The sequence below is a fragment of the Neovison vison genome, chromosome 2 (genome assembly GCF_020171115.1).
Source record: "Neovison vison isolate M4711 chromosome 2, ASM_NN_V1, whole genome shotgun sequence".
Classification (NCBI taxonomy): Eukaryota; Metazoa; Chordata; class Mammalia; order Carnivora; family Mustelidae; genus Neogale; species Neogale vison.
The window spans coordinates 239759593-239786233 of NC_058092.1; the positions used below are offsets into that span (position 1 = coordinate 239759593).

The 26641-nt window shown below is 59.7% G+C and overlaps 1 protein-coding gene across 1 annotated transcript in view; it reads right to left on the minus strand.

The window, feature by feature from the left end:
- The window catches only part of CFAP46 (cilia and flagella associated protein 46), a 62948-nt gene extending 44351 nt beyond the window's left edge, over positions 1-18597 (minus strand). Inside the window, exons 1-9 of the mRNA XM_044240769.1 lie at positions 18536-18597; positions 17776-17900; positions 17453-17584; positions 16830-16894; positions 15477-15641; positions 14478-14601; positions 13938-14032; positions 13044-13154; positions 8937-9036 (exon numbers count right to left, since the gene is read on the minus strand). Of these exons, the coding sequence (XP_044096704.1) occupies positions 8937-9036; positions 13044-13154; positions 13938-14032; positions 14478-14601; positions 15477-15641; positions 16830-16894; positions 17453-17584; positions 17776-17900; positions 18536-18584 (966 nt within the window). The 5' untranslated portion in view covers positions 18585-18597. The remainder of the gene's footprint in view (positions 1-8936; positions 9037-13043; positions 13155-13937; positions 14033-14477; positions 14602-15476; positions 15642-16829; positions 16895-17452; positions 17585-17775; positions 17901-18535) is intronic.
- Positions 18598-26641: the final 8044 nt, after the last annotated feature.

The following is a 26641-nucleotide window of genomic DNA, read 5'->3' on the forward strand; positions in this document are numbered from 1 at the left end:
TTCTTTTCTTTCTTTTTTTTTTTTTTTTGGTTGTTTTCTCGAGCACTGAGCGCCCCCCGCACAGTCCGGGCGCAGCCCTTGGTCAGACACGGGACTCGCGGACACCTTCACTCAGGCCCTACTTGGCGTTTCGTTTTCTGAACAGCATCAGAGACCGAAGCTTCTTCATTGTAACAAAACGTATCAACTTCTTGTATGAATCACGCTCGACATCGAATCTAAGAAGTCTTTGCCGAACCCCAAACCACACAGACTCGCGGCGGCTGCTCTGGAAGTCTCCCCCGACGCTCGCCCCACGTGAGGTCTCGCGTCCGCGTGCGGCGGGAAGCGGGGGCCGGTGCGCGCTGGTCCGGCTCGGCTCCGGCTCGGCCGCGGGCAGCTCCGGCGCCGTCGTGTAAGGGGCCACGTCCTCACCCCCCGACGCCGTCACGCCTCTGTCAAAAGGCAAGCGGCCGGACGTTCGCGGGTCTAACGCTGGACTCGCCCCGTGGACATCGCGTCCTTTGGGCCTGCGCCAGGGCGGCTGACGCGGGCGCCGATGCCGTCCCCCCGCGGGCCGGGCCGCGGCCGCGCTCGACGCCCTCCTGCAGGTGCAGCGCTGCGCGTGGTGCCGGCGCGTCTCCGCACACGTTCTGTGACCCGCGGCCCGTCTCCGGAGCTCTCCTGCCGGGCCTCTGCCTGCGACGGCGCCAGCGCCGTCGACCCGGACAGAGTCTGGGGATTCACAGCGGGATCTTCCCTCTAAACGCCAGTGACCCTCTGAGGAGATTTCAATATTTGTCGAGTCTTTCTCTCCTGCTCCCTACTTTCTGCAGACCCGGGCTTCCCTCCCGCGCCACTTTCCTCCACATGAAGAGCTTCCCCTACGCTTCCTGTCGTCTGAGTCACTCTTTCAGACTCGGTATATTTTAATAAATATTTAGCTCTTTTTTAAATTCTTAAATATTTCTTTAAAATTTGAGAGTGAGAGAGCATGAGCCTTCAGAAGGAGAGGGAGAAGCAGACGCCCCACCGAGCAGGGAGCCTGACGAGGGGCTCGATCCCAGCACCCCAGGGTCATGACCTGGGCTAAGGCAGACATGTCCCTGACTGAGCCCCCCAGGCGCCCCTTACAACTGGTTTTTAAAGATCCTTTCGGAGCGTAGATTTCCTGTTTTTCATATTTTAACGATGTCGCTCTTACATGTCTTGGCTGCATCGTCTCCACCGAGAAGTGAGCGGCTGTTCTCACCCGGGCTCCTTAGTACCCAGCGTTCCCCTTAGAGATGACCACGTTGGGCATTCTGACCCACCGTGTCTCGGTGTCCTTCTCTGCCCTCCTCTCCTCTCCTCGGGGACTCCGACTACGCGCACGGTACTCTGCCCGAAGCTGCCCCACGACGCGTGGGACCTCGGTTATTCCCGTGTTTCTCCGCTGCTGCATTCTGGTAGTGCTAATCTTTTCCTCGGACATGTCAGTTCTGCTTTATTTTTAAAAAATTTTATCGAGGTAAAACTGACGAATCTGTATGTGTGGAGGGCAGATGTCATGATATACGTATACATTAGGATCTTATTACTGTAATGAGGTAAATTAACAAATCAATCACTTCACATATTTTGTTTTATTTTTTCCTTTTCACAAGAATGCCTAAGATCTACCCTTTGGGCAACTTTCCAACACACAGCCCAGTCCTCAAGCCGTACGCGAGCACCTCCAGCGCAGTCAGTGCCCCGACCAACGTCTCCTCCTCCCTGCACGTCAGGCCCTCGCAAGGCCCATTTTATTGTTTCTCCGTCTGGCTTCTCTACACGAGTGCACGCTGTCACAAACGGCAGGATGGCCTCTGTGTGCCCTGTGGTGTGTGTGGTGTGTGTGTGCACACGTATACGCGCACACACGTTCCCTTTATCCGCTCGCCCGCGGGCGTCGGGTCGTCTGCCTGCCGTGGCTGTCGTGACCAGCGCTCCGACGAGCACGGAGCACAGGCAGCGCGTCCGGGGACTGAGTTCACGGCCCTCGGGCGTATTCCCAGGAGCAGCATCGCTGGCTCTGCCGCAGTCTGGCTTCAGTTTCCCGTCATGGCTGTACCACTTCACTTTCCCACCTCGAGTGTACAAGGGTTTCCTGTTCTCCAGATCCTGGGACATCTGAAGGGGGTGGGAGCCAACACCTGTTACCGCCTGTGCCTTTGCTGGCAGCCACTCTAACGGCTGTGAGGGACACCACGGCTTCTGTTTGTAGCCCCTGACGGCGGGGGAGGGTAACTTCCTTTTCACGTACCGCTCGGCCATCCGGGTCTCTTGTCTGAGAAAGTGTTTACGCGGGTCTTTAGCTCATTTCATTCACTAGAGTACTGGGGGTTTTGCTACTGAATTACATGAGCTCCTTGTCTGGTTTAGGTGCCAACCCCTTCTCAGACACTCCGTCGGCAAGGGCTTCCCTCCTATGCCCTACGCTGCTGCTCCCCTGTGGACCGTTTTGTTTGCTGTGCAGAAGCTGCTGTTTGATGTAGTCCGTCTTGCTTACTTTTGCTTTCATTGTCAAAGTCAAAACGTCGCCAAGACCCATGTCAAGAAGTTTTTTCCCTATGGATGCGCATGGGAGAGGCTTAATGGTTTCAGGTCTTCAAGGTCTTTAATCCATCTCAAGTCAGTTTGTGAGTGCTGTAAGGTGGGGTCCAGTTGCACTCCTCTGTACGAGGTCGCCCGGTTTCCCCAAGGTGTGCTACCGGGGCTCTGCCAAAGACCAGTTGACATTATGCGTGTGCACAGACTTCTGGGCTCCCGATTCTATTCCGCTGCTCGCCTCTATTTCTAAGCCAGTACCCCGTAATTCCGATTACTATAGTTTTAACGGGGAGATGAAGCAGGACACCTGCCGCTCCACTCTCCCTTCTCAAGAGTGCTGCGACTCTCTGGTGCTCCACAGATTGTCCACAAGCTTTAAGATTTCTTTTTTAAAGATCTTATTTATTTATTTGACAGGGATCACAAGCAGGCAGAGAGGCAGGCAGAGAGAGAGAGGGGGAAGCAGGCTCCCCGCTGAGCAGAGAGCCCGATGCGGGACTCGATCCCAGGACCCTGAGACCATGACCTGAGCCGAAGGCAGAGGCTCAACCCACGGAGCCACCCAGGCGCCCCCTAAGATTTTTTTTTAATCTTTTGTGAGAAAGACCATTGGAATTTTGATAGAGATTGCGTTGAATCTGTAGAAGGTTTAGGGTAGTATGGGCATTCTAACAATTTTAATTCTTCCAATCCATAAACATTGAATATCTTTCCATTTACGTGTGTCCTCCTCGACGTCGTCCACCAACCCCGCGCAGTTCTCGGCGCACAGGTCCCTCACGTCCTCGGTTAAACTCACTCCCGAGCAGTTCGTGGTGTGTGATGCTGTCGTAGACGGGGTTGCTTTCTCGAGTTCTCTTGGATAGTTAGTCTTAGTGCACAGAATCAACAGATTTCTGTTGATTGTGAGTTTTCTAACTTTACTGAATTTGCTCATTAGCTCTGACAGCTTTTAGTGCAACTTTCCTTCTAGCTTTTCACCACAGAGTACGATGTGAGTCGTGGGCTGGTCGCAGGAGACCTCTGTGGAGACAACATCACTTCCGTGTCCAGTTTGTTGAGCGTCGTATCACGAAAGGATGTTGAATCTTGACAAACGCTTTTCTTGCGTGTATCGAGATTATCATGTGGTTCTTACCCTTCTTCACGTTAAGGTGCGGCGCCACATTTACTGGACCCGCCTGCGCTAACCCTTCCTCGCGTCCTCAGGATACGTCACGCGCGCTCTGGGCACCTGATCTCCATGACGCGCTGAGTCTGAGCTGGCCTCCATGTCCATCAGGGACACCGGCCCGCACTTTCCTTCTCTTGTAGGGTCTTTATCTGGCTGTGCTACCAGAGCACTGGTGGCCTTAAAGGTGAGCAGGGGAGTGTTCCTTTCTCTTCAGTTTTTTGGGGTTTTTTTTTTGAAGACTTCGTAAAGGACCGGCATCAGTTCTTTAATGTCTGGTGTAATTCCCTGGTGAAGTCCTCTGGTCCTGGGCATTTCTTCGTCGGGGATTTTTTTCACCAGCTCAAGCTGCTTGCTAGTTGTCAGCCCATTCAGAGTCGTGACTCGCGGTTCTGCCTCGGTAGGTTTGTGTCTCCGGGAACGGACCCCACGGGTTATGGTCTCCTCGGGGCGCAGCTGCTCCCAGCGCCGTCGTCCCTGGGGTGTCGGCGGCACCGTCTCTGCTTCCACTTCTGGTTTCGTGTGAGTCGCCTCTGTTCTGTGTGCGTCTGTGAAGCCCAGCGGGTCCGGAGGGCAGCGCCAGCCAGCAGGTCCCCGGTCATTTCCTGCGAGGGACAGGTCCCTGGGGAAGGCGAAGGGCCGCAGACCCTGCGGTTACCGGGTCGCGCTTTACTTCTGCTTCCAGGTGTGGTAAGACTCGCCACGCGCCGGGTGCTCCGACGCGGGACACCCGCACGCACGACGGTCCCGGCCTCGTGACGTTTCTCACCAGGAACGATTCTCTGTCCCGCTGCGTCTGTTCCGACTTCGGGTAAGTGCGGCGGCTCCGGCTCTCGCGCCCACCGTCCTGCACGCGGCCTTCCCGCCCTTCGCTTTCAGTCCGCCGCGGCCGAGGTGGCCTCCTGTGGGCAGCGGACGGCCGGGCCCGTCTTCGACCTGCAGTGCACTCGGCACCCCGTCTCTTCGGGGGAGAAGTCGGTCCGGCTCCGCCACGTCGCCGTGAGCAGGAAACGGCTCACCGGGGTCGTCTTCCTCTCCGCCGGCCGGTGTCCCCTGTGACCCGCGAGTCCCCGCTCGGCGCGCTCCCCTCCCCCCAACCCCCAGCCCCGCTCTTCTCCCGCGCATGCGCCGTGGGCAGCCGAAGCTTCCAGAAAACCCCCCGCGGCGAGCGTCTGCTCAACCTCCTGCAGGCACACAAAACTCCCTTGTCACGACTGCCCACTACACGGCATGCTTCCACGTCACAATTCACGATTTTAATGTTTCGTGCCCGTTACCCAGTCACTGCGGCGCGCCGTCCCGAGTGACTCTGACTTCCAGACCGCACCGGCCACCGAAGCGCCGTCCGAGGCGTCCCCGCTGCCCGCACCGGTGCGGTGCTTCTGCCGGCATCTGGCTGATCCCCGCCCTGTCCTCTCCCGTCTCCCTCCGTCCTCCGCTGCTCACGGACAGCGTCGCTGGACAACACACTCCTGCCCGGCAGCTTCTGCCTTCCGCGCTCGGAATGCGTCTCCCGGTCCCTTCCTGGCCTGCGAGGTCTCTGCCGACAAACCCTCCGACGGCCTCACGGCGACTCCCTTGGATGAATCGGCGTGTTTCTCCTGCTGCTTCCAAAACTCCTTTATAATAATAATACTTCGTACATCAGACCGTCTGGCACTTGGATTCTAAGATCCTTCGGTGCAGTCTTCACTGGGTTGAATCTCTCTGGGACCTGTGAGCCTCGCGTCCTTGGACGACCACCTCTTCTCCAGACTAGGGGAATGTTCAACCGTTATTTTTTTAAACCTGTTTTCTTGCCCCTTCCTCTCCCCTTGCTTTCTGGGACCCCCGGGACGCGCACACCCATAATTCACATCAGCCTTCTGTACTGTTTCGTTTCTTCTGGGAAATGTCAAGTGACCTTTCAGTTTACAAATTCTCTTCTGCTTGGATCAAGCCCCCGACCGAAGCTCCCCACTACGCTTCTCACTTCATTCACTGTATTTGTTCTTCAGCCCCAGGATTTGTACTCGATCGTGGTTTTTAAGAACTTTTCATCACCACTAACTTCTCATTTTGTTCCCTTGTTACTCCTGACTTCCTTATGTCTCTGTGCTCTCTCGCAGCTGAGCTTCCTGGAAACAATCACTTCGAATTCCCTGGCAATTCACAAACCTCCGTTTCTTCGGAGCACCTTACTGGAAAATTGTTGTGTCCCTTTGGTGGCGTCGTGTTTCCTTGTTGTGTGTGTCTGTGATGATGTCTGTGCATCTGATGATGCTGTCTCTCTTCCAGGTCCGGCCGGGAGAGACCCTCCCCTGTGGGGCAGGGTGAGAATGCCAGCCAGGGAGACACGGCCGGCAGCTCCAGTGCGGGGAAGGCCCGGTGTTGCCGTCCCACGCAGCTCCGCCAGCCGAGGTCCGCCTCAGCAGACACGGTAGGTTCCTCAACAGTCAAGGCTGCTGGTCTCTAGTTTCAAGGTCTGTAGGGGTCCTTGGTGGCGAAGGCTGCTGGGGACCTCCGGATCCCTTTCTCTCCCACAGGGGATCTCTTTGGGCACTAGGGCTGGGTCGCAAGCACTCTAGCAGCGCTGGCCCTGACCCCTGGCCCACGGGCGCCCACGGAGCAGCCGCGGAGCTGGAGACCACGTCGGGAGGCTTGCAGAGCAACGGCGGTTCTGGGGTCCCGGGCACTGGCTGCGGGCATAAGCAACACTGTGCTTACGTGGGTGTGTGTGGTGGCCAGGCATCAGGACCTAGATCGAACTGCTTTAAATTCCAGTCTAGGAGCGATTCTCAGCCCTGTGTTCCCGGTCAGACTGTTCCTGGTCGGTGGCTCCCTCAGCGGCGTGCACGGGTCCCGGACGCACGGACGCGAGTCGGATCCCAGCTGAAGACTCGAAGGGGGGCCTCGGGCCTGTCCGGACCCCCCCCCCCCGGTGCAGCTCGCTGCTCCCTGGCGCTCTGTCCTGTGAACCGGGACTGCTCTGTCCTCCGGGCGACCCACGGCTCCGCGGCTTGGTACGGTCTCGGGCTTCTCCCGCTCCTGCGCCAAGCCGCAGCGCCCCGCCTCCCGAGTTTCGCCTTCCTTCACTCTCCACCATTTGGTCCCTTGAAGATTTTTGTCTCCTATTTTGTTTGTTTTTTTTAGTTGTTTCAGACTTGAGGACCTTTTACTCCAACTTGGCCAGAAAACAAGTTCATTTCTTTCACGATGTCACTTTCATGTCTTTCCCCTTTTAAGGAAAGGTTCCCGCTCTTCTGAAGTATCGTAAAATGACACGGTTGTCTTTGTCTACCGTCCCCTCCGGAGGACGGCGAACCACCAGGCACTGCCGCTCAGTCTCCCGTCTCCACTGCGCCTCTGCCCTCTTGCTCGGCGTTGACCCACCCTGACCCCCCGAGTGACCCGGCATGTGGACTTTCCAACCACATGGCCTGTCCCTGCAGAGAGACCCTACGAAGAGAAGCGGACAAACCCTGAAAACCTGAACACGCCCGCTTCACAGAGACCGTAATGACCTTCACATCCGCTCACCTGGTCAACAAAATTTGCCGAGCACCTCCTGAGTGCCAGACATTATACGCTGGGAAGGGGGTCACAGCAGCAAACCGCTCAGACGGGTCCCTGTCCCCCAAGACATTGTGTCCTCACAGGGAAAACGGACGACACAAACGTCACCGTCACGCAAAAAGGTCAAGGTGTAATAATGTGACTAACAACTCACCGGGAAAACGGCTCCAAACCGAGACGAGCCAGTACCCGTGTGAAAGGACAAACGTGGACGTAAACTGAGATACTCGTATTTGTAGGAAGAGACTTAACACATTTCTCAGCACACAGATGAAAACGAACCAAATAACAGCGAGGCTGTTTAATGGAACCAGAATCCTTCACTTAAAAAATGAAGACATCCTCTCCGAGTCCGCCAGAATATCGACAAACTCCCAGAACAGGAAATACGGAGTACGCTGCCAAGGGCCAGTGAGGAGAGGGGGCTGTGGTCCCAGAGGCGCGATTCACGGGGCTGTCGGCGCGGGAGCTCCGCGTTTAAGAAAGAAGCCGGCCTCGGCGTTTCCACGGATACCACGGGCCACGCAGCAGCTCTGCCCTGGGGGAACGGCCCTCTCGTGGGAGGTCGCTGTCTGCGCGTGGCCTGAGCGGGGGGAGACCCCAGAGCTAAGGTTGGGCCACTGTGTGTGGAAACAGAAGATGGGAATGGCTCCGTAAAGAACTCTGAAGTCCTCCAAAAATGTGCCTCCGCTGGTTCTGGCCCCTGCGCTCTCCGGCCCCGCCGCGCACCCAGCCTCCCTCCCAGCCGGCAGTGCCATCCAGGTACCACTGCCGTCCCGGTCCGGGTGAAGTTTTCCTTCCTCTTCAGAACAATTTCCAGACCAACAGAACCACAAACGTGACGGCTCTCCCCGCGGAACTGTCTCATGACCCGCGCCGCGGAGGGGACACTGCGCTGGGGCTGTATTTGGAGGCAAATGTCGGAGAAGCAGCCGAGGTCTGCGACTCACGGGGACTCTGGGACCAAACACGGCAGGTGCTCAGGGGAAAGTGCAGGACGTGGCGGAGGCGGAACGGCCCCAGCGTCCGGGCGACCCCTCCCTCCCCTCTCCCGCTCTCACGGCCGTGGCGCCCACCGCGGCAGCAGCTGCTGTCGGGGAGCCGCGTCCACGGCGCGGGCAGCCCAGGAGCCTCTGTTCTGCCAAGAGCCCTCGCAGCCCCCGCAGTCAAGGCACACGCCGAGCTGCGCACCCGCGGGAAGCTCGGGCAGGGACGTAAGTCTTTCGTTGGAGCCAATATTTTAACACGTATTTTTAAATCTTGAAAGTGCAATTCGTGAGTACTTTCGTGTCCGTGGACTTACTATAGGAAAAAAAGGTAAGTACGGGTAAAAGCTTTAGGTACAAAATGCTGATTTCAGCCCCTTCTGTGAAAGCAGAGGGACGGGACGCAAGTGTCCAGTCATGGGGCTGGCAACAGGCTGTGGGTCGGGAACACTATGAGACACTGGGCAGCCCCTCCGGTGAGTCGTGGGGCAGCTGGCAGCAACCTGGGCCGCGGCCTCAAGGGCGGCGAGACTGGGGGCATGAGCCGCACCCTCTTGCCAAGGGGCTGCACCCCTGCACAACTGGTGCCTCTTCGCCGCCACACCCCCTGCTGCGGGCTTCAGACCCGCTCTCCCTCCCCTGCCCTCCCCGAGCGCGCGCCGCAGGCCCCTTACTCTGCCGTCGACACTCTGCAGGTCGGAGAGGCAGGCGGAGGCGATCTCCTCACACTTCAAGGCCAGAGAGAGCCGGGCCAGTTCGAAGAGCAGAAGAATTCTGCGAGTGAGGAAACAGAGGGGCCCCGTGTCGGTGCGGGCGTCGGGGGGCACGGCCGCGTGCTCCTCTGCCCGACAGGGGAAGCAGCGGTCGCTGGTTAACCCCACAAGGGAGATAAACACCAAACAAACCTACGGCCACGGTCCCCACACCCGGCCCCCGCCAGGCCCTGATGCCACACTTGGCGGAAATGAAGAGCTCGGTCCGCTTAGGGACCTGCTCCTCCTCCTGTGCCCTCCGACGTACAAGCACAGGGAGGGGACGGGGACGAGCAGCCCCGCACAGCCGTCAGCACCCCGACGTCACCGTCGGACTCAGCAGAGCCGTGGGAGCAACACAGGGAACAGACACGAACTTCCTGACTCAAAGCCTCTTCCTCTGGCCACGGACACACATCCGGAGGCACCGCTGGTCCCGGTCTCTGCAGGAAGCGGCAAGCGGATGCTAACGTCGTCGGGGAGCGCAAAGGACCCGTGGCGCCCGGGGCCACTTGGGGAACGAGCTGGAGGCCGGGCGGCGTGATCTGAGACTACTGGAGCAGGACGGGCCCGGCCCCGCCTTGACCGGACATCCCGGCCCAGGCTGCTCTTCGTGGGCTCGGGAGACCCATCCTGCACACCCAGGACCTCAGCAGCACCCCTGGCTGCCGGCCACCAGGTGCCAGCAGCAGCCCCCCGCCGGGGCCCCCAGCGGCCTCCAGACATGCCAAACACCCCCTGGGACAAGCCGGCGCCCCTTCTGCCCTTCGCAAGTGAACCACCGCCGTCTCACTCAGGACCAAGTGGACTGTCGGCTGTCATCACCGAGCCAGGGGCGCCGCCCTCCCGCCCCTGCGTTCCCGCTGTCCCGGCCCAACGCCTCCTCCACCTGCTCAGCCCCTGGAGCCCCAAGGGCCCCGGCAGGCCTCGCCTCGTGACATCCGGCCCCTCCGTGCTCCCGGACCTCTGGCCGCCTGGACCCACTGCACAGGCTAAGAGGGAGAACCCGAAAAGGTACAAATCACAGAGTTTCAGTCCTTTTTTTTTTTTAAGTTTTAAACAGAACGTTTTTCCCGCCCAGAACTCTGGGCACAGAAGCCCAGGTGGAAGGCGGTCAGCAGAGCCCCTCCCTCGGAGCCGTCAGACAAGGAACGACCCCAAGCAAACACAGAAGGCAGCTGCGGCCGGTGAGACGGAGCCCAGGCCGCACGGGACGGGCCCCTCCTGCAGCCCGAGCAGCACCTCTGGCGAAGGCCGACCGTGCGGGAAGCCGAGGAAACTGAGCTGTCAGCGTCAGGAGCCGCGACGCAGCCCCCGGGGCCACACACAGGAAAAGCAGACGTTCCTGGGAAAGGAAAGCCCGAGCCACACCACAGGGGCAAGGACCCTCTCCAAACCTGGAGGGTGGGCGGGCCTTGCTGGGCTCAGAGGGAGAGGTGGGGACACAAGGCCAAGGCTGGCTCCCGCCGGGCGGAAGCACCCGGCCCTGGGCTTCTGGGGGACCCAGGTCAGCCTCGACTCTCGGGGCTGCTGGGGAAGGACTGAGCAACAGGCCCCCGACTGGCGGGATAAATGTGAGTTCGAATGAGTCTTATATCAAGTAACACATTTCTGTACATCAAAATTAATATTAAACACCTAAAAGGTGCACAAACTGGGACAAGGGGTAAACACAGCAGCTGGAGAGCCCAAATTTTAAAACAGAAAAAGCTTCTGCGAGTCAGTAATGAGATGGTTTATGCCCTTATTAAAAAACTGGGCAAAACAAGTGTATAGGAAACTAATAAAGGGGGAAAATGCCAAGAAACCCAGGACAGAAGAGCAGCAGTCCGAGGGGGGAGCAGTGGCACGCCCCTCCCCCAACTTGCCCTGCGGCGACCAGGGAGGTCAGAGGCCAGGGTCTGCCCAGGTGGGCTCCACATGGCTTTTGCAGCATGTCTGCAGCACGTCAGAGTCCCATTTCTAGAAACTTCCTGGAGCTGCCCATATCAGTAGCGAGAGCCCAGGGCCCAGCTGTCCCACGGCCGGCCGGAGGGGACGCGGCAGTCGTGCAGACACGTGCCGTGTGTGCAGGGCCGCTCTGACCCGACGTGCTCTGCCTGGCTCCCCAGAGGGCCTGAACACCCACGTTAAGGACTTCGCTGCAGACAGTCTGGGATGTAGGAACAGCCTCACAATTTCTATGGGAAAAGCAGTTAACAACCTGTGAGATGCGAATGCTGGAAGTTCACACTGATCCATTTCCAAACTCCCTATAATGATTGCATGTTCAATTGGAAATAAGAGAAAAATGATGGAATCCATCCATTTAAAGATTTATTTGTTTTAGACGGCGTGAGCTCGGGGTGGGGCACGGGGAGAGAAAATCACGAGTGGACGTTGCCCAGAGCGGGAAGCCCGACGAGGGGCTCCATCTCACATCCCTGACCTTGGGACCTGAGCCAAAACCAACAGTCAGATGTTTAACCAACTGCGTCCCCAGGCACCGCAATGATGAAAATAATTTTAGAAGTATGTATAGACACCACCCCTGGCCCATTAAATCCGTATTAATGCAAGACCCGTGGAGGAGCGCCTCCAGAAGTGACAACACGGACAGGAGACACGGACAGGAGGCCAGACGCTCCCCAGTCTACCACGGGCGGCCTCCAGAGACCTGGCTCACAGCCTGCGTGACCCCGTCCTCTAGGAGCGTGCAGCCTGGCGCCTGACCACATCCCCCACAGTTCCGACTCCCCGTGCACGGGTCACGGTCCCCAGCTGGCTCCGACAGAGCACCCCTGCGCCCCGCCGACCCCTGCACGGCAGCGGCGCCCGGATGCCCGTCCGCAGGCAGCGCGGGACAACGAGCGCGTGTCGTGGGCCGCTGGCCCTGGGGTACCTTGTGACGCAGCGACTGGTTATCACACCCCCGAGACGAGTTTCCGGAGGCGGCAGTGATGGGCTACCAGCTACTGATTGGCTTAAACAACAGAACTGCATCTCGTACAGTTTGGAGACAAGGAGCCTGAGGTCCGGGGCCAGACCCGTCCTGCTGGGTCGCCGGCAGCCTTGTGCTCATCGGCCTGGAGCTACGACGCTCTGACCTCTGCCCCCGGCGTCACCCGGCCTTCTGCCCCATGACAATCTGCATCCCAGACCTCCCTCTTCTTACGAGGACCCAAGCCACCCATGAGGGCCCACCCCAATCCGGTATGACCCCACCCGAGCCTGATGACCTCTGTAAAAACCCTGTTTCCAAATAAAATCATGTTCACCAGAAGCAAGGGCTGGGACTTGAATAGGTCTTTTTGGGGGACACCGTTCCACCCAAAACACCCCAAAATGAACGAATGAGTGACAGAGTGAAAAAATACACGAGTAATGATTACAGACCTTGGCCACAGTGTTTCGTGAGTTGGGAGTGTGGAGAAGGGGAGGGGACAATCACCGGGAACTCAAAGGCCGTCGTTCAGAGGCCGCCCCACGGCGAGCGGTACGCCCCGCGGTAATCGGGGCGCGCGGACGGGACCAGAGCAGGGAGGTCACTTCAGCCACCACCGCGGCAGGGCAGGGCGGGTGCTTCTTCCTCCGAGTCAGCACCCGTGAGCACGTGACGGGACCGCGGCCCGACCGGGAAGCCCGTCACCCCTGCGGCACACGCCAGGGCGCACACTCCTGCTCCTGCCGACAGCCGCTGGCGCAGCTCCCCGCTCCCGGGAACCCAGTCCGGGGTGTCTGCAAACGCCAGCGGCGCCAGGGGACGGAGGAAGGCGCAGACTGAAAAGCGAAGTCCGCGGGCAGGGGAGTGTGGCCGCTGACACGTTTCACTGCCGCGCAGAAAGCTGTGAGATGTTCCAATACCCTGGAACGTACCTACGCTGGGAGCTGAATTTGATTTTAAAAGTACGACATGAAGTTACATATCCCATACGCTCCCCAGACAGCACAAACCTCGAGGCCCGAACAAGAGCAGACTCCCCGCCGGGCTGACCCTTGCTACGGTCCGGTGACCACGCAGACGTGACGCGGAAAAACGCGAACACTTACTTCTCCTCTCGGACCGCAGGGGAGCGCTGGTGATTGTAGGAACTTAAATGTCCGTAGGCCTCCTTCAGAATCGCACCCACATCTTCAGGTAACTCATTCTTATCCAATTTCCTAGAATTTATTCAAACGTTATGTCAGATTTGTTCCAATTATCCTAAGAGAGACAGAAGGTCTAGGAACCGGTGTTTCCCACTGCACGGAGGCCTTCAAAAGCCTCCTCCCTCGCTCCTTCACTGTCCAAGATGACTTCTCCTACCTCCTGACGCCCCTCGCTCCCAGAACAGGCCCTCTGTGCCCACACAGGCCTCTGCCGGAACCAGACCCCCAGGAGGGCCAACCTGCAGGCTGGCTGGGCCCTTGGTGCCTCCCCTGCTCAGGACCCTGGGCGGCAAACCACCTCCCTCTACTGAGGCACACAGCGATCTCCCCGCGGACCTCGCCTCACACGCTCCGGATCTCCCCACGGCTCTTCCCTCGCACACGGCGGCTCTCCTCCTGTTTCACCCCCTCCGGCCGCTCGAGCCGGCGTCTGCCCGCGCCCGGGTCCGTTCTTCCTCCACTTCGGACCACGACCGTCAGGGGCTATCCAAGTCAACCCCTCCTGCTTTGCTCAACGTCAAGGTCCAGCGTGAAGGCTCATCTGGAAGGGCCTATCCGACGAGCTCGCTCTGCCGGTGCCTCTGCTCCTTAACCACCGTCCTCGCTGCCTTAGAAGCTACGCTCACCCACTGGCAGCCTCTCGGGCCACTTCTAGGTAACGGGAGGCAGAGTCCCGTCCTCCGGGCCCCGGCCCCTCCCTCCTGTCCCACCGTCACCCACCCCCCGGCACAGCCACACCCCCTCTAGGTGCCCCCCAGACCCTGAGTCGGCGCCTAAAACCCCTAAGCCACTTACGCTTTCAGCACGTTGATGTGGTAAGTGACGGCCAGGCTGGTGGAGGTCTTCTTCTCTTCCGCTAACTGTTGCTCGTCCGCCAGTCCGTGTCGCACCTGTCACGGGGCGGACGAGAATTACCCATCGACGTAAACAAATAATTAGGTAGAAATCCCGATATTAGTTATTATTTTACAATTATTTCGCTCTTAAAATAATACTTCTAACGAACAAGTACCTCTTCCTTAGTTACATTTTAATCTTAGTTTTCATGGAGAACCCAAGTTGGTTTCCCGTACGCCAAAGTTAGCAGAAGATGACGTTCCCCGTGCACGCTCGGGGTTTAGGATTCCTTAATTGTAACACATCTTCTGCTAGCCTGTCCTCAGTTCAGCGCTGTCACAAGTGAAATATTCAAAGATTTTGGTTTTTTGTCAACGGAGGCACGACGCACGTGTGCTTTTCTCTCGGTGGATGGACCCGGCCGTGGTCACACACAGTTCCCCAAAGACGACACTTAAGACCGTCCCTTCTGCCCGCTTCTCTCGCGCGCCGACTCACCATGACGGAATACATGTGTCGGTATCTGTGCGGCACGTTAGCTTTTATAAACGGTGCTGCGGTGACACAAAATTTTGCGGCCTCGTCCTTTTTTCCGGCTTGGAGATAACAGTCCAGAAGCTCCCTGGGTAATATAAACCAACTAGATATTAAACCCTGATAAAATCGTTTCCCACCGCAGATGTCTGATAACCAGGTTATTGTGCATTTATTATGTCTTGCAAACTGCAGAAAGACACACGGCTCCGCAGGCTCCTTACTGCGCCCCCGCGGCACGCGGCTCGGCAGCGTCCACAAGCTGTGCTACCCTTGGCAGCAGGGAAAGGAAATGTCTGCACTGGAACTACCTCAAACATTTAAAATAGCAGTTTTCGGAAAGATTGTACTTATACTTATTTCCTAAACAGCCATACAGCAGGGAAAGGAAAGCCTATGGATTCTGGATTCCAAGTTCAGGGCCCGTCCTCTGGGTCCCCCTTGGAGACACTCCCCCCGTCTCTGGCCTGCATGTCGTCCTCCCCAGAGATAGGGAAAGTCTGGCTGCTCGCCCCCCGGTCCCCTCAGCACAAGGATCACACGCTGACCGTGTGATCTCACCGTGGCTTCTCAGGGCTGTGTCTCTGGTGAGGCACTAGGCACACACCTCCCTAAACAGGGCCATCCTGGCTGAGTTTTATGTTGCTAACACGTCTACCCCATTAACAATTTACTGAACCGAGTTAAAACCACAAGCCAGGATCATGACCCAAGCTCACATTTCCTGTGTCCTGAGTCCACACACGCATCTTGTTATAACCCCCCGTGATCAGGACGCTGTGATTTCGTCTGCAGACCTCATCAGACAAGACACACACAAACGTAACTGTAGCTACAGATTAGAAAGCAGTGATATCCGCCCAGCCCTGGGACGTGACCGTCCTGCCAGGAGCGAGCGGGAGAGGCGAGTGGCCAGAGGCTGCCGGTGCGCGGGTTAGGGCCCACGGCCGGCGTCCGACTCACAGCATCAGCTCAGCGCGCCAGTCCTTGTCTTCCTCCTCAGTCTGGTGCAGCACACTGACAATCTGGGCCAGGCTGGAGAGCAGACGGTGGTGAAAGCCCGGCTTGAGAAACGGCCTCACCATGTGCCAGTAGAGGACCGATGCGTTATACACCAGGAAGTAGTACCTGCAGGGCGCGCAAAGGTCACCTGAGAGCAGGTCCCTGCCCGCCGGAGCCCGTCCCAAGCCAGTCCTGAGTGCTCTGTCTCTAGCAGATGGCAACAGCGCCATGGGAGCCGCTCTGGGCCAATCGCACCCACACGGCCTGTGCAGGAGGGCGTGGAGGCTACAGGTCAAGTCCAGCCGCACTAGAGATCCCTTCACCCATTCGGTCATTCCAAAAGTGATAGGCTCCCTGTGAAAACGCACCAGCCAGCAAGGTCTCCTTTGGTTCCCAAGAGATAGACAAGAACAGGCAAGTGCAGAGGGGATCAAGGAAGGCTTCCTGGAGGAAGGAACATCCTGCTGAGACCAGACAACAGCGCAGGGAAAGGGTCTGGCAGGTTAAAAAAAAAAAAAAAAAGAAGAGCAGAAACTTTGGGGACCAAAGTCCCCATGCCTGAGCGTGAAGTGCAAAGTGGGGCAGAAGGAGGGGTGAGGAGGGAGCAGGGACACCCCTCAGAGGGTGGGCTTTTTCCTGAAGGCTGGACAGAGCCTGGAGGAATCTGAGTGAAGGTCCCACAGGGGCCAATGGGCCTTTCTTGCTCCCGGCCCCTCTGAGAGGCCAGCTCTGCCTTGTAAGGCCCCAGGGGCCTGGGGAGGAGCCCGTCAGAGCACTGATCGGGAGACCCAGGGAGCGAGTCGGGATTCACACCTGCACCTCCCGTAAGCGGCGTACCCTACTCAAATGGGTTGAGTTACTACCACTTCGCGTGCAAACGTTACGGTTTCTCTAACATTTCTTTTGGATGAAGGAAACCTTCAGTAGGAGAGTGTGCGGGACTTGCAGCTCAATTGCTGTGCGCGTGAGGCCTCGGCCCGTCTGCCAGAGGCGACGTGGGCGAGCGGGGGCCGGGGAGGGAGGGACCCTGATGCTGAACCCACAGAGGCCCAGAAAGTAAGGGGGCCATGGAGACCAGCCAAAGGAGAAGTTCCCACAGACAAACGCCATGTGGTCACAGGAACCGCAGGAGACAAAAGGGTGAAGCCAAGGGACTTGTGTGCTCGGCCCAGACCTACACGTTAGCAACAGAGCATTCGGCGAGGGCACCAAGGACAACCCCCACAGTCTCAACAGGCAGAAGCACGTGGTAAATCCTGGTCCTGGACCTTTTACCCAATCCCAGTTAGAAACGGCCGATTCTATTACGCCTACCTGGGTTCTGCTTTTGCAAAGTTTATTGCCTTCATATACTGAGTCACACAATTTTCAAATTCCTCCTAAAACAACATAAAAATTCAACATTATATTGAATTGGCCACTGAAACATTAGTCATTCGTCGTGGCCATGTCCGTGGACATTAAGCCGCCTACGGACTGGCCTGTGTGAGAGCAGCCGGAGCCGGGGCACCTCGCGGGTCCGCACGCACACCCGGCCCAGGTCCAGGGCAGCTGTCCTGGGCACGACCAGAGCAGGAGCATGCAGACGCCCAAGGTCAGACAGGAACTTGGGGAAAGCACAGGCGGGGAACAGGCCCGTTTCCCACCACTGACAAGGAATCGCTCACGGACCTCTCCCTGGAGTTCTTGAGGGTTTGCCTGACCCGACTGCAATTTCGGGAGCAATTTCGGGAGCCGGGTGAGACTGTAAGTCTTTTGACACAAGATGTAACATTTTGAGAGAATCAAGGCAGCCTCGGGGAAAAACCCGGAGCGGTACAAGCCGTTAGCATTTGCTTAGGAACAGGGACCTAGTGTGTGGGGTGCAGTGGGGGGCTGGCTGCGCCCCGAAAAGCTTCACCCTCAAATGGAGGCCTGCCCTCTGGGGCGTCTCTCACCAGGTTTTCGGTGGACTTGGGGGCACAGAGCTGGGCCCTGCACAGGTGCGCTCGGCCCAGGAACTGGGTGACGGGCCCCTTCACCTTGAAGTACATCCGGAGGCAGTCATCGCTCAGGGCGGGGTGCCCCATCTGCAAGACACCGCAGTCCTGCCACGAACACCCCAGAAGGGGTGTCTGCAGGGGTGTCTGGCTCTGAAGACAGACCTGAGGACCACATCGCCCCACCCCCACCCGGGGGCGCCTGCTCTCTGCGGCTCCGCCTCCTGCTCCCAGAAACAGTGACCCTCCTAGGGCACCGCCCCCCGCCCCGCACTCAGTACCTTCAGGGCTTGTTCTGCGCACAAAACAAACAGATCGGGGCTGAAGCTTTCCATGGGGTCAAACTCTGACCTCCCGAGGTTGGCCGACTTGATCAGCTCGTAGGCCCTCTTCAGGGAGGCCTCATCTGCCGGGCCGCAGAGAAGACAGCGCACGTGGCTTCACTGTGCGCGGGGGCCGGTGTGGGAGGGGCCTGCTGTCCGGGCCCCACCCCCCGCGGTACGGGTTCCGCCCCCCGCGCTCCAAGCTCCGCCCCCGAGGTCCGGGCTCCGCCCCCCGCGGTCCGGGCTCCACCCCCTGCGGTCCGAGCTCCGCCCCCCGCGGTCCGGGCTCCACCCCCCACGGTCCGGGCTCCACCCCCCGCGGCCCAGGCTCCGCCCCCCGCGGCCCGAGCTCCACCCCCCGCGGTCCAGGCTCCACCCCCAGCGGCCCGAGCTCCACCCCCCGCGGTCCGGGCTCCGCCCCCCGCGGCCACACACACACACACACACACGCACCGCCCCCCCCGCCCCCGTCTGCACCAGGCCGGAGCGTCCGCAGCAGGGGGCAGGCATCCCGAGCCCCCGCGGAGGACGACGACGCGGGCCGCGGGGGTCCGGCGGCGGGGGTGGGGGCGCGGGCCGGACCGCCTCCAGTGGGAACCCCCAGGCGGGACCCGGCCGCCCCGGGTCTGCGGTCCGCTGGGACGGGTGTGTCGCCTCCCCGGGACAGGGTCCTGGGGGCTTCCGGGTCCCTCGGGCCGGGGACGGGGCCCCCGCCCACCCTGCTGGCTCTGGGCGCGGGCCAGCTCCTGCGTGATGGCCAGGTCCATGGCGCCGCACCGAGCGCCGCAGGCTTTCTCCGGCCGCCGGCGGCGGGGGGTTGCCTAGCGACCGAGGGGACGCGGCCGGCGCTACGGGTCGGCGACGGGGCCACACCGGTCCGAGGCGAACCGCCGCCCGGGCCCCGCCCTGAGCGCTCCCTCCCGCCGGTTCCCGCCAGCGACGTCGGGGCGGAGCCAGGGCAGGGCGCGCTCGCGTCGGGGCCCCGCGCTGGCCCGGGCGCCCCGCCTCGCGCCGCTCCCCCCACCCTCCCCGGGAGATGCTGCAGCCGCCCCGCGCCCCCGCCCGAGCGGCCCCCAGGTCGGGACGCCCCTGGCTCTGGCCCGACTGGTCCTGCCCAGACTCCTGCCCGGGGCGGTTCCCGAGCGTCCTCGCGCGTCCTGCAGACCCGGGATCCCGCGCACCGTTGCTCGGCCCGCCTGGGCGGAGGCCCGGCGACCTGGAGACGCCGCGGGCGCAGCGGCCGCGACCGTGGATGCGGGTCTGGGGCTCGGATCCTGAGAGGGTCGCGCCCGCGGGCCGGCTGAGCCCAGCTGCGGCTCCCGAGCCGGGGCGGCCGCTCCGTCCGGGCTGGAGGTGGTCAGCGCGCCTCCGCCTACGCGTGCGGCTGTGGACGAGCGCCCGGGGGGGGGGGAGAGCGGGGCTGGAGACCCCCCAGCCTTGGAGACCCCTCGGCCAGGAGCAGCGGGAAGAGCTGGGGGGGTGCAGAGAGGTGGAGGGCGAGCCGGGCAGGGCCCCAGGGAGCCGAGGGAGGGGTGTTGGGGAGGGGCCGCTGCATGGGATGTGGCGGAGAGGTCAGGGAGATGAGCCCTGAGAAGGGCGGTTGGGGTGAACAAGGGCGAGGCCTTGAGCGACCGAGAATAGCCATTTTCTGAAGCGGGGGGAGCAGTGGGTGGGTGGCTGGGCGGCCGCAGTAGAGACAGAGAGGAGCGCCAGCCTTTCCCGGTGCTTGGCCTCTGGTGGAAAGCGATGAGGCAGGGACTTGGTCTTCTGGGGAGGGACGTTTCTAAAGGACACGACAGTCGAGCCCTTTCCAGGTTGACGGTTTCATTGGTTAATGGGACGGCGAGGTAGAGAGTCCCGCGGCATCTCCAGACCCGCAGCGGCGGAGCAAGTGAAGTCGGCGGGATCGGGGCAGCACCAGCTTGTGGGTGTGGACGGGATCCCTAAATGCCGCAACAAACAGAAGAGCACAGAGGCCCCCGCGTTGAGAAGAGCATCGAAAACAAACCACGGTGGAACGGATTGAACAAAAGAGGGGACTGTCCCGGCACTACAGCTGCAAAGCCTGGTTGAGAGAAGTGGGGAGAGGGCGGCGTCGGGGGCAGGAAGACCCGGGTTTGCGAGCGGTCCTTCCCGCGGAGGTGCAGTTCAGCCGCAAGCCCAGCAGACCTTTTTCTGGAAATCAACAGCTGACCCTAACACGTCCATGGAGACACAAAGGACCTGGAGTGGCCAAGACGACCGTGAGGGGGACAGCAGCGCTGGAGGACTCACTCCATCACTTCAAGACTGACAGTAAGGCCGTCCCAGTACAGAAGACAGTGTAGACCCGCGGAGCAGACAGAGCTCAGAACCAGATCCCGTGTGCGGAGTCCACTGATCTGGCCGACATGCTGATGCAGGGAACAGGACGGCCTTTCCTCACCATGGTGCCAGAACACCTTGGAGGTGGGTAGGCACCGGGACACGCAGCCCCCTGCCCCGCCAGGCAGCCCTCGTCAGAGCCAGGTCACAGGCCATGTGTGGGGGACAGAAAGGAAATAGCGCACCATCTTGGAGCAGACGGAAGCGTCCTAGCTAGGGCACGAAGAGTGAAGCCATCAAGGAAAAAACAAAGCTGAGCTCATCAAAAATAAAACCCCTACTCTTCAAAAGACTGTAAAGAAAATGAGCAAAATGGGAGAAAATATTCGTGACAAATAATCCTGACGTGCAAACTGCACCCAGGGCATAGTTTTTTGTTTGTTTGTTTTTAAAGATTTCATTTATTTATTTGACAGACAGAGATCACAAGCAGGCAGAGAGGCAGGCAGAGAGAGAGAAGAGGAAGCAGGCTCCCTGCTGAGCAGAGAGCCCGATGCGGGACTCGATCCCAGGACCCTGAGATCATGACCTGAGCCAAAGGCAGCGGCTTAACCCACTGAGCCACCCAGGTGCCCCAGGGCATAGTTTTAAAAGCCAATAAATCTAAGGAAAGACAACACACCAAAAACTGGGCAGAAGATGCGGACAGGCACTGGACAGTGGAAGAGCTGAGTCCGCAGGAAACACAGATCTAACGCGCAGCGAGATTCTGCTGTGGACCCACGCGGACTGCTGAAACGGAAGAGACTGCCCCTGATGAGTATCGGTGAGATCCACCCACGGGGACCTCTCCCACGGCCAGTGGGAATGAAACATGGTGCTGAGAAACAGAAGGTTTTTAATGAAGTTACACAAGCTGCTACCCTAAAGCCCCACAATCTAGTTTCAGGGGTTTACCCAAGTTAGATGGCGTGTCCGCAGAGAGCCGTGCTCCGGGTGTCCACTGCAGCTCGGTTCCTGTTAGCCCTGAAGTGGAAACAGCACACGTAGCCAGCAGGGAGCCCGGTGTGCTGTGGGCACACGACGGGCTGCCTCCCTGCGGGCAGGAGGACCGAGCCGGGGCACCGACCAGCATCGTGCACGAGGGAGGGCAGCGGCACCAGGCGTGCAGGAGCCCTCTCTGCGAGTCCGTGTCCACCCGGTTCTGGCCCAGGCAGAGGGAACCAAAGGCTGGGGAGACCAGGGTGTGGCTCAGAGGGAAGAGGGCAGGCAGGGCCCTTTCTTTCCTGGAGCATCAGGCACATGGTTGTACTCCCTTCCAAACTCCCTGCAGTCGCCGTTCGCAGCGGAGAGCCTGCAGAATACCACGGGCGGTCGTGGAGGCGCCTGGTCCCAGGGCCAGTGGGACCGAGCTGAGACTCGGTTGTGTGGGGAGGAGCACCGGCCTGGGGCAGCAGGACGGGGTAGCTGTGAGCCGCTGGCGGCCGCTGGCACCCGGAGGAGCCGGATGCTGCGGGATGAGCCCGGGAAGGCAGACGGAAGAAAAGAGTGTTGAGCGCTGGTCAAGTGTTAGCTTTCCCCGCTGCGTTGCCTCCCAGACGGTGCGGAAGTCCGTGCAGCTCCACGTTCCGTTTGTCTCTCTTTACGCCTTCTCCCCCACTTCTTCTGCCCCAGGAACAGGCTCCGATTTTCGGCAAGCAGAAGGCTACCTCACTTCCCACCTCTCTTGTAGCCAGTGTGGTCAAGTGACCAAGTTCTGGTCACTTTGAAGCAATTTTAGGGGAGGGTTCTCACAGGGAGAGCAACCCCTTGGTGGGTCCTCTCTTGCTTGATGGTGGTAATAGGGCCATGAAGGCTGGAGCTTGCGCAGCTATTTTGTGCCATGAGGTGATGACCTCCATACGTGGACGAAGAAGCCTGGGTCTCCCGGCTGTGGGGCAGCTGCTCGGTCCTGGGTGGCCTTACATGAAAAAGAAACAGACATTTCTCTTGTTAAACCTAAGCTGCTCCTTTTTCCCTGGGACACTCCCAGCGGATGTCCTCACCAGGGTTTCATTTTGCATTTTCAAGATTAAGATGCGGGCCGACCCCGGGGCGGATTTCTGGCCAGTGTCAGTGTACGTTTTCTTAGATAAGATTTAAAATTTGAAGCATGACGAAGGACATACACACGTGTACCTATGTGCATACAGGGTAGTGTGTGGCACATGTGTGTGTGTTTGTATATCTGATAGAATTGCTTCTGCCCAGACGTGATTCTGAAACCCACAACTCCGTTTCGCTCGGGCTCTGGAGTCCTGCAACGTCTTGGGGGTGGAAGGCTCAGGCCAGTCGGTCGGCCGCTGTGTGCTCCCAGAGCGCCCTCGGATGTGGGTTTATTCAGAGGGACGCTTGGCACCGTGCGCACGGCGGTTACATTTATTCCCCCCAAGGAAGTATCTCCCAACGTCACATAGTAAGAGATTTTCCAAATCTTAGAGCATTAAATGTTAAACTCACTCCTCTAGTCACACAGTAGCCTTAACCCTGAAGACAGGGACGCGGAACTCTCTCTGCTAGATGGCGTCTCATGAGCGAGGACAGTGGCGGTCAGGCCCAACCTGCTCTTTCCCTTTTTCCGCCTGAGCACTGAGTGTGGAACTCGTGGGGTGCTGTGTGTTTCCCTGGCCAGTGCTCGTCCTCGCCGGTGCTCTGACCCCGGACACCTCGAGGACAGGCCACGGCGGCCCCGACGCACCCCTCCGAGGGCACAGCACTGCCCGTGTAGGGACACACCGCGCTCACGGGAGGGTTTCGGCGTGGGCCACCCTTCCCCTGACGGGCCTCGGGCCTCCCGGACTGGCCTCCTGATGGCGTCTGCGCCCGCCTGCAGCAGGAGGTCCCTGACACGCAGCTGGGTGACCCTCAAATCAGCACCTTGGTCACCCTCTTCCACACGGGGGCCCGCGTCCACTCGGGCTGCTCTAACGGCGGCTCCCACGGCAGGGGTGCCCAGTCTCAGCTCAGAGCCAGACGTCCGCGAGCCGGGGATGCTGGGCTGCTGCCTCCTGGGGCCCCGGGGAAGGGTCTGGTGCCGCTAACCAGTTCCTCAGAATCCCTGCCTCGGCGCTGCCGCAGGAGGCGGGTCTAGGGTGTCCGTCCAGACTTCAGAAGCCCGTCCCTCTGCGCTTGCGGACTGCTTCCGTGACACGGCAGCGGTGCCTTCGAGCTCGCCGGTGCTGGGGAAACGGCACGTTCTCTTCTTTTTCTTGAGCAGGAGTTTGTGCGTGGGCGTGCGTATGCCTGTGGGACAGTCACTGGTTCCTCCCAGCCCCGTGGGTATGTGTCTGAAACCGCGTCCGTGTCACCCAGACCTGAGAACGCACAGACGTGAACATGTGCCTGCCTCTCGACCCCTCTGTATCTTGGGCTCTTTTCCTACTGTTTCTTTATTTTGTGTCTCTTTCTTGTCTTCTTGGTCAGGCTAGCTGGGTTCTACTTTATTATTTTCCTTTAAAAAAAAAAAAAAGAATGAGCTTTCAGGTATATTTATTGATCCTAGAATTTGTTTTTTTACTATTTTTTCTTTCATTCTTACCTTCCCTTTCTGTCACTGAACTCGGCCGTGTGTTCTAGTTCTTCTTGAGTCGGACGCTTACTTACATCACTTTCCCCTTTTCTCATGAGTTAATGGAACTAAGCAGGGGTGTGGCGTTTTGTCCGAGCTCCACGGGCGCATCATTTCGGGTACGTAGGGCAAAAGCTTGATTCTCGGGCACCTGACTGCTTCCGCGCTTGCAGTGAGCGGCCCTTGATCTCAGGGTCGTGGGCTCGAGCCCCATATTCAGTGCAGAGATTACCTAAAAACAAAATCACTTTTCAAACCCTGGTTTAATTCTCACATTGTTGAAGCATGTTTTCTTACACAAATGCGGAGGGAGGGACGAGGCCCCGTGCCCTTTCCCTCATTAGCAAGGAGACGCGCAGCACGGCAGTCGGCTGGGTCTGGGGAGAAGCCCCCGCGGGCGGGGGTGGGATGCGGTGACTGAGATGAGGCGCTCCCGGGGCCCGGCGTCAGGGCAGAGACCCCAGGGGGACCTCCGTGTCCCCAGGTCGGACAGCCATCCGGAGGGTCCGGGCCTGAGCTGTGCCGTCTGCGTGGCAGACGTTAACCGGCACAGTGCTGTCCCCTTGCTGACTTCCGAATTCTGGCTGTTTTACCGGACGGTGGGGTTTTCCATGTCATTTGCCGGATGATCTGTAACGAGAGCGCTCATTTCTTCTTTGGCTCAACAGATTCCTAAAGAAGTCGGGTGTTCAGATGGGGGTGTTTGTGGTCTGGTGGTGTTCTTGCTTCCCTGGCGCTGGGAGCCTGGCCGCGTGTGCTCCGGGGGCTCCCTGAGGTTCCTCCGGGCACAGACGCGTACTCGGCTCCCAGCCTCCACGGACGTTTGCAAGGCTGTGCCGGCCATCAGCTGAGGGGGCCATGGTGTTGCTTTTGTTTGTCCGTGGGCAGGTTCCCGTCCAGGCCCCCGGCTCCGTGAACTCGATTCTGCACAGTTGGGTGCAGAGGGTTTATGGCCGTCCCGTCTTCACTGTGGGCTGCCCCCTTGGTCGCTGTAAAGCACGCATCCCTGTCTCATTAGGGCATTTGCCTTGCATCCAAGCTCGTCTGACACTAAGGTCTCAAGCCCTCTGTCCCCTCTTTACTGTGCCACCATCCGCCTGCAGTGACACACACTGGCCTTAAACGTCCCATTTTCAGAGTTCTGACAAATGCATTTGCAGGTCATTCGGTCCCCCCGTGGAGGCCCCTACTGTCCTAGCCACTGCCCCCGCCCACGGAACGCATCCGCCCCCGCTTCCCTCAGCACGGCTGGCCTGGCGTCCAGCTCCGCGTGAGATCTGACCCAATGTTCTCAGGCGTCCGGCTCTCCTCACGCAGCACGGGGCTCTCCAGACTGTGCACGGGGCCGTGTGTGAAGCTTATTCCCAAATACGCTGCGTAGCATAGCTGGCCCCAAACGGCGCGGGGTAAGAGGCTCAGAGCCCCGTGCAGCAGAAAATCGCATGTCACTCTTTTTTTTTTTTTTTTAAAGATTTTATTTATTTATTTGGGAGAGAATGAGAGAGAGAGAGCATGAAGGGGGAGAAGCAGACTCCCCGCCGAGCACGGAGCCCGGTGCGGGGCTCCATCCCAGGACCGGCGGGAATCACACGCTCACTGGCCGGCTCACCCTTAACAAACACCTGCGCACACCCGTGTTGTTTGTACGCATGTGACGCGTCTATCTGCTGTGTCCTTACCACGCAGTGAGCCAGAGCGGGGACGTGTCCGTGAGGAGATCACAGTGAGGTCACCGTGGAGACTTCTGTGTAGCACGGGACGCGAGCAGTCCACGCCGCGTCGCCCCGGTGGGAGCTGTGCTCCGGCCTCCCGCACCGGCGCTCCTGCTGGGGGCGGCGGCGACACGGCTCCCGCCAGTCCCCGTGTTCGCAGGACTTGGCCTTGGCTTCTCGGGGGCAGATGCTGACGCGCGGGACGGGCGCAGGCTTCGGCAACACTGCCGGCTGCTTCCCACAGGCTGCGCCGTTTCCATTTCTGCCAGCAGCGCGGGACCGTTCCAGCCGCCCCGGATCTCTGGCGGGGTTTGCCCTCCCCTCTTGTGGGTAGTGACGTGGCACACGGAATCCGAGTGGCTGAAGGAGCCCCAGGGCCGCCGCCGGGACGTCTGGGCCGCGCTCCCGACACTCCGTGGCTCCTCTTGAGTTTGTCTGCACGGCTGTTCCCGGGAACCGGCACTTTGTCCAGTTCTCAGCCGCATGCGTGGTCCACCTGTGAGCCCAGAGCTGCTGAGCCTCCGGCAGGCACCCACGCCGCCCACCTCGGCGACCCCCAGCCCCCCATGCTCCCCCGCACCCAAAATGGCGATGCCCCCGCTGTATCTGGCTGCAGGACCGAGGGAGACTACACCTCTGCGTCTCTCTGGTGCGGGTCGGCCCGCACACCTCCCTCCCACCCAGGCGCCCCGGGAGCTGAGCACAGGGACCCACGCAAGATCCAAAACAGCAGCTTCTCCTGGAACTGCTAAAAAATGAAATTCAACAAGTAAATTTTAAGGCTCTTACTGGCTTTGTTCAGTAATTCAGGAATCGGAGGGCGCCTGGGTGGCTCCATGGGTTGAGCCGCTGCCTTCGGCTCAGGTCATGATCCCAGGGTCCCGGGATCGAGCCCCGCGTCGGGCTCCCTGCTCAGCGGGGCGTCTGCCTCTCCCTCTCCGTTGCAGCCCCTGCTGTGCTCGGTCTCTCTCAGATACGTAAATAAAATCTTAAAAGAAAGAGAGAGAGAGAAAATCGGGCGTCCCACCCAGCAGACGGGAGGCCCTCGGAGGTGCTGCAGGTGGACTTACAGGCAGGAGGGGCAGGACGAGGACGTCCCAGCAGCACAACGCGGGTGGGTCACTGCACGGCGACTTTTCTTTAGGGGACGACGCAGGGGCCTCTGGGACAGGTGACCCGCCCAGGGCCGACCCGGCCGCTC